The sequence below is a fragment of the Bos taurus genome, chromosome 29, assembly GCF_002263795.3.
Source record: "Bos taurus isolate L1 Dominette 01449 registration number 42190680 breed Hereford chromosome 29, ARS-UCD2.0, whole genome shotgun sequence".
In the NCBI taxonomy this organism is placed as follows: Eukaryota; Metazoa; Chordata; class Mammalia; order Artiodactyla; family Bovidae; genus Bos; species Bos taurus.
Window position 1 is genome coordinate 26,439,669 of NC_037356.1, and position 13,493 is coordinate 26,453,161.

Consider the following 13,493-nt stretch of genomic DNA (forward strand, 5'->3'; position numbering starts at 1 on the left):
GGTCCAGGTCGCCAGGGATTCCTGGGGCCCTGTGGTCACAGGCTTGTCCTCCACAGAGCTTTAACTGTCCATATGGTGCCAGCAGGCCTTTTTCCCGAGTCTGACTCGAAGACTCCAGCTTCCATCAACATGTTCAGTTCCACAAACATTTATTGGGTACCTCTGGGTACCTGTCTCAGTTCCTGGGGAGACAGAGTTCTGTCTCACTCTTTCCCTGTTTGGAGGGAAGTGATGTGTGACTCATAGCTTAGTCCCAAGAGAATTCTACAGTCCCACCTTCTAGGACAGTGTCCCTTGACCCCACACAGAGAGCTCTGATGACAAACTTTGGGGACTAGACTTGGGGACAGAGAAGGGGACAGGACACAACTGCAGGGAGTGAGAAGGACTGACTGAGAAGGGCCTGGAAATGGCCCCCGTGTAACCAGAGGGGCCTGGGGAGGGAGTGGGTCTGATTAGGGAAGGCTGGAGAGGGCGTCTGTCCTGAATGATGCTGAGATTCTATCCCAGAACCAAACACACAAGCACAGGCTCAGCCTTCACGTTGGTGTCCGGCCATCAGTCCTGGAACTAACAGGCTGTCCTTATACCAAAGAATGACACACAGTCTCAGTATTCCATCTCTTGAGCATTTATTAGATCTGCTGCCTTCTGAGGACAGAGAACTCTCTAGGTCAGCATCCCTGCCCTTGGGGACTCACTTCACCATCCCCTGAGCAGAGAGAGAGGCAGCTCAGTACTTGTCAGGCAGGCCAGCAGGTCTGAAGTGGTTGGGGTCTTTGCCGCTCCGGCCCCATTCGTTGGCAGCCTGGTCGGCCCTCGAGTCCTCCTGACCCTGGCCACTGGTCGTACCCTTAAACAGAGGGTCTGTGAATCTCTGAATATTTTCTCTGGCATCACTGGAAAGGAGGAGGGCAGGGAGGGGATTAATCCAGGACTATGAGCCACAGCCTCACCCCTCCCATCTCTCCTCTTTCCAAGGGATCAATGACTCTGAGAGGAGCCAAGGAAAGAGGGGCTACAACCCTGAGGCTCCCTGGGCTCAGCCCACCTCAGCCCTGTGCTGAGTGAACAGCACCCATAGAGAAGGGGTGGAGAGTCGCCTGTCTCACCAAGTTGCTCTGCTCTTCAGCCCCTCAAACCTCACACTGGGCACAGAGCAGGAGGGTGGGTAAGAGAAGGAGGGCCCACAGACTACAGGAAAGTTCTCCAGGGCTTGGCCCCTCCAGGTTGTCCTAAGCAGCCAAGCTCTGCTCACCCATCCCTGCATCCCCAGGGACCCTGGTACCTGATCACTTTAGCAGCCCAGGCACCCCCCGGTCCCCTTCGGGCAGCGTCATAGTTTCCGCGGGCGTGGAAGTATTTGTCTGCATCCTTGTAGTTGGCTTCTCTCATGTCAGAGTAGGCTCTCCACATGTCTTTAGCCCCTGGAAAGCAAAGCATATGGAGCAAGGATTATCAGGGGAGAGAAAACGGTGACACAGCTTACAGAAGAATCAAGGAATGAAACATCTTCCACTGACTCGGTTTCAGCCTGTGGTCATAGCACCACGGATGCCGTATGAGAAGAGCATTCCTTATGCCCAGTTGCCTGCTCCTGGTACTGGAATGAGAGTCATTGGGGTGGGGTAGGGGAGGGGCTACAGTTGTGGGACCTGTTTGTCTGACCCCTGTGATGCTGTCTCTGCTGCATGTCAATGAGGGCTCTACCTGATATGTTTAAGGACAGAGAGAGTTATTACAGGACAGGATTCCTCAACAGCATTCTATTGAAATTTGAGACCAGGTACATTGTTGCTGTTCAGGGCTGTCCTGGATATTATAACATGTCTAGCAGCATCCTTGACCTCTCAAACTATTCCCCAGTGTGACAACCAAAAATGCACCCAAACATCACCAAACGTCCCCAGGACACAAAGTTGCCCTGGGTCCAGAACCACTGTTGTAGAGAAAGCTGCATAGGATAAGCTCCAGGGCACGTGGGTGAGTGAGGAGGTGACATGCGAGACAGATTCTGAGAAAGGGGCAGACATACAGCTCCTCTGCTCTGACACCTAAGAAATGTGTTTCTGCCTCAAGAAAGGATCAACTGTGACTTGATTCCCCTGCCTATTAGGTGAGTGAACGGAATCCTGAGAACTCTCCAGTGGACGGTACTGATGATGTGGGCTGCTTGAGGCAGTGGGTCTTTTCCTCAGCCTGGCTGCACTTTCCAATCATCTGGGGAGACACTGAAAGTCCCCTGAGCCCTCACAGCCCAAGCCAATCACCTCCCCATCTCTGGGCTGGTCTCAGGCAGCAATAGTTTTCATGGCCCCCCAGGTGACTCCAAACTGCAGCCAAGATTGCTCAGCCCCCAGCTTGAGGAAGTGGTGCTGGGAGAAGTCTACTTGGTGAGAGCCTTGGCCTCAAACACAGCTGGGTTCCCACCTCTGTCCTGCCACCTGCTGATGGGCACTCAGTCCCTGGGCGATGGACTCGGATGCTCTAAGCCTCGGTTTTCTCCCCTTTCGGTGGAGGAAGATGCCCCCTCAAGGAGGTTTTCTGCAGGTAAGTAGGTGACCAACTGTCCCAGCTTGATCAGAACTGCCCCTGTCTTCGTGGACCTGGCCCAGTTAGTGCTGCTAGTGTCCTGGAAAACTCCCCAGCCCTGGGCAGAGCAAGAGAGTGGGTCACTTGATTTGTGTGAAAGGGCTGAGTTCCTGGTGGAGGCTTTCATATGATATTAGGTGCCCCCCCCATCCCACACATACACACACCTTTATTTTTTGTAAGTTTAACAGCTCGGAAAGGGTAGGAAATAGACTAAAGCAGGGACGGTGTCACTGAGTATAGGAAGGACCGACAAGGTGTTCTGAAGGTCTCTGAATTATCCAACTAGGAAATGGAAGGAAGGAAGAGAGGAAGGGAGGGAGGGAGGGGCAGGGATGGAAACAGGAGAGGAGAACAGATGGACCGCTTTCACCCTACTTCGTGCAATTGGTCTGAGGGAAAGTTCGTTCCATTTCAGAATTCTTTTGTGTCTTCCACTCAAACTGCTATTTCAGCTGGAATGATGCGCGTTCTTTCTCTAGTACCTGATGGACATAAATCCTGTGCTTTTCAAACTCTCTGAAAAAAGCTCCCCCAACACCTGGCACATTCTACCATATAGGGGAACACCTCCTAGGACCGCAGCTCCAACCCTCAGGGGTGTTTAGGGTGAAGCCTAGAGGCCCAAGAATGCCATTGCCCCTCCATCGGCCTTACCTTCATAAGCCTCACCAAAGAAGGACATCCACTGGCTGTGGACTCCCAGCACCAAGGAGCAGAGAATGAGGCCTGTGAAGAGCTTCATTGTGCTGAAAGGAGAGGAGAGGGTCAGGGAGACACGGACAAGCCTCGCACCCCCTCCGCCTGGGGTTTGTATGTTGAGGAGAGCCTGGCTGTTCATCTCTACTAGACTCTCAGTGGTCCTACTAGGACACACTGCAATAGGACCTTACTCGCAGCCGCAGGCCCTCAATTCTGAACCCACCAGCCCTGAACCCAAGACTGTCTAAGAGGTCACCCAGATGGCTTTGATGGAAGAAGAGGACAGTTGAGTCCAAGCTGTGTCTTACTAAAGCAGCCTGTCGTAATCAAAAAGCATTTCCCTTGTGCCACTCTGCCAGCACTGACCGTGTATTGGAGAAATAGAAATCAGAAGAGTTATGTTTTAAAGCAAATGTTTTCAAAGAAATGGCTCCTTGAAGTGGTTTCTCACCTGATCCCCAGTGGATCAGAGCGGCTGGTCCCTGCCTGCTGTGGAGTGGTGGCTATATTTATACTGAGCCATCCCTGGGAGGTCGGGCGTGAGGAGAACAGCTGGACTGGTGCCCGGGGAAAGTCCTTGCAGGTCATTTCTCTTACATATCTGCAAAGGGTGACTTACTGGACACCGATGGTTGTCCTCATCCACAGGTCATTTCCCTGGTTGTGCAAGCCTGAGGAAATGAGGGAGGCCTGATCTGCCTGGTATCTGTTGTCAGGGGTAGAAGCGCTGAGGCAGGGTCATCTGGACATGAAGGGTGTGGAGCTCCAGGATGGAGGCCCCTTGGCGGTTGGAAGGTATGTGATTAGAGGATGCTCTTCCAGCCTAGACCTTGTTATTTTCCTGGTCATTCCCTCAGCATGGTCCCTGATGAGCCAGACAGAAGGTGTGTCAGAAATTAAACCCTTTGAGCTCATGTCCAAAGCCCTTGAGCCTCAAAACGGACAGATCAGCCCCACCAAATCGCATGGGTGGTCTGGGCTCCTTCCACCACCCTGAGTGCCTGTGCTGAGCTCTTGGCTCCAAGGCGATTGAAATCCCTCTCAGCCTCGAAGACAAGAGGTATATTATCTAAGCTGGATCCGAGATAGGGGCAATCCTGGTAGAGAGGAGTTTGTGCTTCCCCAAGCCAATCCTGGAGATGCCTCGGAGTGGGAGTGAGAGTGTTTGGTGCAAGGGGCTAGTATGTAATCTCTAAGAAGCCCATAACAGGACACAGAGGGAGGTAGCAGCGGTTACGGAACATGGCAGCCCAACTGGGGAAGGGCTAGGCTCCCTGTCTGGGGTTGGTGGAGGACAGCTCTTTGTCTGCTGCATTTTCCTGGCTGGGGCTTGGGGTGTCACTGTCTGCCCTCTTGTCACTGTGAGTCAAAAATATCAGCAGTGTCGTCCTGGCCGATGAGGCCTGTACGTGTATGAACAGAGCCTTCAGCTCTCAAAAGAAAATGTTGCTTGTGCTTCATCCTTACCAGAAACATTCTCTAAAGAGAATTCTGGAGACTGTAGCTCAGTCAAGTTGACATTGTTCTATGTTGTCTAAAGACAGAGCAAACAAACAAAACCTGAAACCAAAGGAAGTTGACTCTTTTTTTCTTTGCTGGATTGTTTTGAAAGAAAGTGAAAGTGAAGTCGCTCAGTCGTGTCTGATGCTTTGCGACCCCATGGACTGTAGCCTTCCAGGCTCCTCTGTCCATGGGATTCTCCAGACAAGAGTTCTGGAGCGGGTTGCCATTTCCTTCTCCAGGGGATCTTCCCAACCCAGGGATCGAGCTTGGGTCGCCCTCATTGCAGGCAGCTGCTTTACCATCTTAGCCACAAGGGGTTTTTTTGAACTGGCCAGCAAATACTACTTTTTTTGACTCTCAACTCTCTGCCTGTTTAATTAAATGTTATCTTGTCATTGTTTGCTAATGTAAGTGAAAGACAGAGTCTTAAACTTGGTTTGAATTAAAAAATCTAGCATCTGGGAGAAGAGAGACATGCCAAGAATTTCTTTTGACTTCACAAAGATTTCTTATATGTATTTATACCACTTAGGACCAAAGATTGTCAATGACATCCATAATAATGTTGTTATCAGGGCAACAAATCATCAGTTAAGACAACACAGCTGACTTCTTTTTTGGAGATTAAAAAGTACAGGAAACGCAAACAATTTAAAAGTCCAGTTGCCTTATGTGACTATTTTTAAAAACATCTTCCAAGGACCAATTTAAACTTAAATTAACAGAAACCATGTCTGTCTCATCATGTTTATACCTATAGTGCTTATCACGCTCTTTGGTGAATAACAGGTACTCTTTCATGACTTTATTCATTTTACAGGTACTTTCTGAGTTGTTCCTATATGTGCTGAATGTCCCTAGCCCCATAATGTTTATACTGTAGTAATCAGTAAATCGGAGAAGGCAATGGCACCCCACTCCAGGACTCTTACCTGGAAAATCCCACGGACGGAGGAGACTGGTAGGCTGCCGTCCATGGGATCGCACAGAGTCGGACACGACTGAGTGACTTCACTTTCACTTTTCACTTTCATGCATTGGAGAAGGAAATGGCAACCCACTCCAGTGTTCTTGCCTGGAGAATCCCAGGGACGGGGGAGCCTGGTGGGCTGCCGTCCATGGGGTCGCACAGAGTCGGACACGACTAAACCGACTTAGCAGCAGCAGCAATCAGTAAATATGTATATAATACAAATAGTGACATCTCTCAGTATTTAAATCTAATCCATCCCTGACAGTGTATTGGTTGGAAAGCAGTAGTTTTTTGGAGGGTCAGGGGTAGTAAAATTTTGAATATCAAGTATCTTAATTATTTTACAAGAGAAAACATATTAATCTTTTAAATAAATAAAAAGTAACTAAAAATAGCTAATTTTTTACAGATAATATCAGAAATATTTGAAAATCTGTTTAACAATCTATCAAGGATACCTATACAATAGAAGGCAAAACAGCAATTGCCTAATTATTTAAAAATTAAAGAGCCCATTAGTGGGTGTCTTGTGCGAAATCTACACTAATACTTTAGAAACTTGGACATGAATCCTGTTTTCTTTGTGTATTGCGACAAATATGCCTATAAATTGTAAAAATTAAAAGATTTGTTAAAGATTATATAAATAATTTTGCATAATCAAGTATACAGGAATGTTGGTGACAGAATAAGTAGAAAAAATACACATCTAAGATTCATCTCTGTCCAAATTCAGGGAGCTGGGTGACAGTCTTTTCTACCTGCACTGGAAATTCTGTATACAGACGGTTGTAAACAATGGTCTGAAGTTATAGATGATGCAATTATTGAAACACACACAGGCATGTCAAATGGATGTTTGTTTATATTGCCTTCACTTTCTATCACCCTCATAATACGAAACTATGCTAGCAGTAAAATTTTTGAATGGATATTAATATTTAATGTGACTTGATCACTCATTGGAAATGGGTGTCACTGTTTTCTTCAGGATCCAAGTTTGGCCTTAGATAGTGATATGAACACACACCACACACATTATATGCAGAAGAGACAGCCAAGTATCTGGGAATAAATGCAGGTAGATCAGTGTGTTCAGTGGTGGAAGCTTGTGGAAGTTTATTTCCAATCACTTCCATTTTTCAGTGAAATAGGGAGCAAAGTCATCAACTAAGAGGAGAATGGAGGAGGAGGTATTGAAAGTTCAGGATAGAGGTCTAGGAGACGTCTAGGAGATGGCACAGGGAACGAGCTAGGAAGTGTAGTGGATTGCAAGGCAGCTCGAGGTTAATGACCATGAATTGAAAGTGAGACTTGTCACCGTGGTTGTGTGTTTTTCTCTGAGCACATTCAGTTGCCAAAGTACAGACCTGAAGTAAGTGGGGAGTGGGATATCACCACTCATTAAATACTTGCTGAGTTACTGAATGAATTAATGCATGCAAATGTCAAAGGAGGAATCACTTGAAGATGAGGGAGTGGGCCTTGCTGGTGGTCCAGGGGTTAAGACTCCGTGTTTCCACTTCAGGGGAGCATGGGATCAATCTCTGGTTGGGGAACTAAGGTCCCACTGCTGCTGCTGCTGCTGCTAAGTCAGTTCAGTCATGTCCGACTCTGTGTGACCCCATAGACGGCAGCCCATCAGGCTCTGCCCATGCATGATCAAAGAATAAAATAAAGATTAGGGAGGGTTAAAGGATAGAGGGAGAGCATTAAAAGGGAGGGTGACTGAAAGTGAAAGATGGGCATAACATATACGCCAAGATCCAAGACTCCGTTAGGACCACTAAGGATGTGGTTGCCCTGGTGTAGTAGAAGCAGATCTTTCTCTGATAATGAAAGGAAAGGAGAGAGGATGAGGAAGATGTATTTTGAGATGGAGGACAGAGAACTGAGGAAAACCAGGAACACCTGTCCTTTACCCATCGCTCATCACTCTCTGCCTATTTGCATTTCTGAGTTTGGCAGCAGAGCACAAAACCTAGGGGTAGGGACCTAGGTCTGCCTTCCTGGCCATCTGCTGTATCTCTAACACTTAGTGCAGCACCACACCCATAACAAGTTTGTTTTTATTGACTAAATCAATGAGTTTATGAAAGAGGAGACTGGTAGAGGTCATGTGAAGGTGGAGTTTGGAAGTTAGGAAGAATGGAACAGCTTTGAAACAAAGATACACATGGTATAGGATCAGTCATTTAGAGATGAATATGGACATTGTGTATATGTAGTGAAATCCCAGCCTATTTGAATGGCTGAACTTACTGTCAAAATATATATCCAGAAAGCAAACACTCTCCAGCTTCATCCTATTATTCTGCACGATCAACTGGATTATTGTGATGAAACCCTAACTGGCTTCCATATTTCCACCCTTGTTCCTCAATATAGCAACCAGACTTAAAAAACAAGACCAATCATGTGTCTCTCTGCTCAAGAGGATCTTGGTTTCACCCACAGCTGAAGCCAAAGCCCTGCAATGGCTTTCTGCTCTGTCTCACTCACACCTCATGACTTAGGTCTCTCCTCTCACTTGCTTCCCTCTGTCCACCACACTAGTCTTTTAATCTTTAAGCCCTCCACGCACATTTCACCCTAAGGGCTTGGTTCTTTTCATCTGAACATTCTTTCTCCCGGATATTTGCATATTGGGATTTTGGCTAGAGCAAGATCTTAGATTTCAGGATGTGGGAAGGTTCAGTACAATCAATGTCATTAAGAGTGTTGGCAGCAATAAAAAGGAATGCATTTGAGTCAGTTCTAATGAGGTGAATGAACCTAGAGCCTATTATACAGAGTGAAGTAAGTCAGAAAGAAAAAAACAAATATCATATATTGACACATATATATGGAATCTAGAAGGATGGTACTGATGAATCTTCACAGAGCAGCAATGGAGACTCAGACACGGAGAACAGACTTATGGACAAGGGTGGGGAAGAAGAGGGAGAGGGCGAGATAAATGGAGAGAGTAGCATAGAAGTAAATACATCAACATATGTAAATAGATAGCCAATGGGAATTTGCTGTGTGACTCAGGGAACTCAAACTGGGGCTCTGTAATAACCTAGGGGGTGGGGATGGGCAGGAGGTGGGAGGGAGACTCAAGAGGGGGGGACATAGGTACACCTATGGTTAATTCATGTCGATGAATGACAGAAATCAAAGCAATATTGCAAACCAATCATCAATCAATTAAAAATAAATAAAAAAATTTTTAAAGAGTATTGGCAGCAAATATGTAGAAATGGGCATTGTGAGTGACATGAGATAACATGAGATAACATGAGATAACATGCTGATAGCAGCAAATATAATGGAGACATACTTTGTCCCCAAACATTGCTAATCGGATTGTCTATTTCAGAAGCATCCTGTGAGCATTTTAAGTATGCAGATTCCTGGGCCAGAATCTTGAAGGTTCTGATTCAGCAAGTTTGGGGTAGACTTTAGGAATGCCTATGTCAAATCTCCCTGTTTTGGAAATCACTTATGTAGATAACATTGGTAAAGCTGGAGAGAGAGTAGGAAAGACTAGGACTTAGGAGAAAACACTCCAAAGTACATGGGGAGTAAAATCTGTGGAAATGACAGTGAAGGAGAAAAAAGGATGGAGCCCCTTCTTTCCAATTCTATCGTTCAGGATTGCAGGAGGTGTGCCCCATGGAAGACGGTGACAATAAAGCAGAATCGACATGGGGAAGGCAAGTTTCAGGATTTTGTAATGGGGAAAGGAAACAGGCAAAAATAAAGGGGAGTACTCTCCACAGAGCCTTCTTGCCCAGGGCTCAGAGGAAGGGTAGGAAGAGTGTAAAGAGGTCTGAGGCTCTTTGCTCAAGGAGCGCATAGTTTTTGTGATGTGAAAACAGGGACGGGAGAACAGGGGTAAAGGAAATAGCAGTTTAGACAACTGTTCAGTGACAGCAGGCCAGGATCATTTATTGCTTTGGGCTGATGGAGGTGCCGTGCCATGGAAGGCAGATACTTATGAGCTCATAGGAAACCACCTCCCATCCCCCAAAGTGCAAAAGGACTGTAAAATGAAACAATGGGGATGCCTTTCTGATCTCCCCCTCCTCCTATTAACAGAAGTTCTAGAGCAGGGGTTCTCCATCCTCTGGGATCTAATGCCTCATCATCTGAGGTGGAGCTGATGTAACAAAAATAGAAATAAAGTGCATGATAAATGTAATACGCTTGAATTATCCTGAAACCACCACCACCCTGCCCTGGTCCACGGAAAAATTGTCTTTCATGAAACTGGTCCCTGGTGCCAAAAAGATGGGGGACCATTGTTCTAGAGAGAATGGAGCAACAGAGGAGGAAGATAGAAAACAGAGATCAGTGAGGGTAGGTAAGGTATACTCCCAACACATGAAACATTTATAAGTAAGAAGCTGGTCTTTCAAACTGACACACAGTATTCAAGCTTGGTGTCCATAGGTCTAATCGGCCAGGTGTTTCTACCTTTTGAGATCTCTGATTACTGGGAAGGGGATCCCAATTTTCTCCTTAGGACAAGGGTGCTTTGTTTATCTATGAATTCATCTTTTTTAGAGTCACAGTCAATTCATTCTTTCTCACATGTATACCAGATCTCCTGGGAATGTCTCTCCTTTACTCATTAAGAAAAAATCCACTTCCATAGAAATAAACTTATCTACAAAACAGAAATAGAGTTACAGATGTAGAAAACAAACTTATGGTTACCACGGGGTAGAGGTGCATGCGTGCTTAGTCGCTCAGTTGTGTCCGACTCTGTGACCCCGCAGACTGTAGCCCACCAGGTTCCTCCGTCCATGGGATTCTCCAGACAAGAATACTGGAGTGGGTTGCCATTTGCTACCCCAGGGGATCTTTCCAACCCAGGGATCGAACCCAGGTCTGCCACGTTGCAGGTGGGTTCTTTACTGTCTAAGCCACCAGGGAAGCCCAAGAATACTGGAGTGGATAGTCTGTCCCTTCTCCAGGGGGTCTTCCTGACCTTGGAATCAAAATAGGGTCTCCTGTCCTGCAGGCAGATTCTTTACCAGCTGAGCTACTAGGGAAGCCCAGGGATAGAGGTGGGGAGGGATAAATTGGGAGACTGGGACTGACATATAAACACTACTGTATATGAAATGGATAACTAATAAGGACTTATTAATAGCACGGGCTTGCCAGGTGGCGCTCGTGGTAAAGAACCCTCCTGCCAATGCAGGAGACATAAGAGACGTGGTTAGATCCTTGGGTCAGGAAGATCCCCTGGAGGAGAGCAGAGCAACGCACTCCAGTATTCTTGTCTGGAGAATCCCATGGACAGAGGAGCATAGTGGGCTACAGTCCATGGGGTCATAAAGCATCAGACATGACTCAAGGTACTTCGCACACACACACACACACACGTAACACAGGGAACTCACCTCAGTACTCTGTAATGACCTATATGGGGAAAGAATCTTTTAAAGAGTGGATGTATGTGTGACTGATTCACTTTACCGTACACCTGAAACTAACACAACGTTGTAAATCACCTATCCTCCAATAAATTATTTAAAAATGAAACAGTCCACTTCCAAACTTCTTTCTATGGAGAAGCTTTGTGTATGTGTGTGTGTGTGTGTGTGTGTGAAGTTGCTCAGTCATGTCCAACTCTTTGCGACCCCGTGGACTGTAGCCCGCCAGGATCCTCTGTCCATGGGATTCTCCAGGCAAGAATACTGGAGTGGGTTGCCATTTCCTTCTCCATGGGATCTTCCCAACCCAGGGATCGAACCTGGGTCTCCTGCATTGCAGGCAGACGCTTTATCCTCTGAGCCACCAGGGAAGCCATAGAGAAGCTTTAGAGACTATAAATGGCTCACTCAAGTACCAAAACCAAGTATACACACAATGCCTTGGTCAATGCTCTTTCTACTCCAGCCCCTTGCCCCCATACCTGAGCAATGCTCTCTTCTGAGGAGTGGTGTACCTCTTAAAAATATGAAAGATAAGTTACAGTAATTCCAGGCTGGATGATTTGGTTTGGGAGAACACCACTGGACACAGCGACCTCAGCTTCAGACAGCAGAAACCAGAACTTTGCCCTTTCCATTTCCCATGCTTATCTCTGATAGAAAGCCTCATTACAAAACACCAGTATACCTTCCCAGTACAGATTGTGACACAGAGTTCCCATCACAGACCCTAAAACCCAGCCACCTGGGCTTGGAAACAGCATTAAGAGCCAAGCCATGGATTTGGGCACACCTAGAATGACTTCCACTCTGTCAGATACTCATACTGTGGAAGAGTGTTTACTGACCTGGAGAAGCATAATTAACATCTAAGGGGAAAAAAGTGAAATAGAATATGATCCCATGTTTGTTAAAAGACATTCTCTCAGTGTGAAACAGAACCTAGGAATTTGCACATCAAACAATATCTGTGCTTCTAGGTAGTGGTAAATGTTCATCTTATTCTGGGTTTTTAGAATTTCTACAATGACATGTTCATTCTTTTATTCATTCATCCAACCTTCAATGCAACAGCCACTACGCTAGATGTTGGGCACATGTTGCAGGGAGAGGGGACAAGAAATAACCAGATCCAGGCTATGCCTTCATGAAAATGAGACTTGTAATTGGGGGAAATGATTATACATGCATAGAGAGAAAGCTCTTATTTATTTGATTATAAAATCAGTTAGATTCCAATTAATAAAAGGGAAAGATTATGTACAAAAAGTATAGTGAAAGAAAAGGGAAGGCAAGGTGTCACTAATCACCATAAAATTATCTCCTCCCAAGGAACAACAGTCCTCAGATGCTAACTTCATTACTCATTCCCATCCTGTCTGCCTTAAAATTCATAAAATGAAGAATAGCTCAGCTGCTAGAGGAAACTGCCCCTTTATTTCCTCCAGCCAGCGGGCTCTCCATTACTGCAGTAGGGAAGATGGGGGAAATTATTTTCTTCCTGTTTCTTCTGCTTAGCAAGCTCACCATTACACATGTAAAAAGACCACCGATTTAATTAAGGATATGGACTCCTAATTCTGTTTGGTGTGCGTCCCTTCTTGCCAAGCCCACAAACTCTCATGAAGAGAGAACACGTTCCTACTAGCATAGAATCTGCTTTTTCCAGGCACCAGGAACTTCCCATTCGAACCTGTCTGTACTTAATTCTGAGTCTCTTCCCCCAAAGGCTGCTGCTGGTTGAGGCTATTGCTCTTCTGAAGCCTCCTGGTCTCTAACTGATGGAATGGGTCAAGATAAAGGATAGGTATTGAGGAACATGCTGGGATTATGTCACCAGCCCACCATCAGCAACAGGCCACGCTGAGAGTCAGCAACTGATGCTGTCTCTTCATACAACGTACAAAAAAGGCTCTGATTGTGTTTTAAGATACTTTATTTTCTTTCTTTTTAAACACTTGCAAAAGGGAGTACTGAGTTACTGACAATTCAAAACCCCAAATCTCTTATGGAATTGTGCAGTACTGGTGAAATCAAGAACTCATTTGGGGAGGGGAAATTTTGATGTTGTTGTTTTTATTGAAGTAGAGTTGATTTACAATATTGCATTAATTTCTGGTATATAGCAACATGATTCTGTTATATACATATGTATATTTTTTTATGCATATATATACAATCTTTTTTGTATTCTTTTCCATTATGGTTTATTATGGGATATTGAATATGGTTCCCTGTGCTATACAGTAGGACCTTGTTGTTTATTTTATATATAGTAGTTGTTGTTGTTT

The 13,493-nt window shown here is 45.7% G+C and overlaps 1 protein-coding gene and 1 non-coding gene across 4 annotated transcripts; both read right to left on the reverse strand.

Moving 5' to 3' along the window:
- Positions 1-615: 615 nt before the first annotated feature.
- On the reverse strand, positions 616-11,814 carry LOC104968478 (serum amyloid A protein). Of its 3 annotated transcripts, XM_024987426.2 has the most exons (5): positions 11,685-11,814; positions 3,914-4,159; positions 3,250-3,341; positions 1,289-1,427; positions 616-899 (listed from the first exon to the last, which is right to left on the reverse strand). In XM_024987426.2, exons 2-5 carry the CDS (start codon positions 3,934-3,936, stop codon positions 734-736), a joined length of 420 nt encoding a protein of 139 aa, XP_024843194.1. In that variant the 5' UTR covers positions 3,937-4,159; positions 11,685-11,814; the 3' UTR covers positions 616-733. The 3 variants fall into 3 exon arrangements, with proteins under 3 accessions (XP_024843194.1, XP_024843195.1, XP_005226798.5); XM_024987427.2 differs by lacking the exon at positions 3,914-4,159; XM_005226741.5 differs by lacking the exons at positions 3,914-4,159; positions 11,685-11,814 and adding an exon at positions 3,746-3,903.
- TRNAC-GCA (transfer RNA cysteine (anticodon GCA)) lies at positions 11,502-11,573 on the reverse strand. The gene has a single exon. It is a non-coding gene; the product is annotated as a tRNA-Cys (tRNA).
- Positions 11,815-13,493: the final 1,679 nt, after the last annotated feature.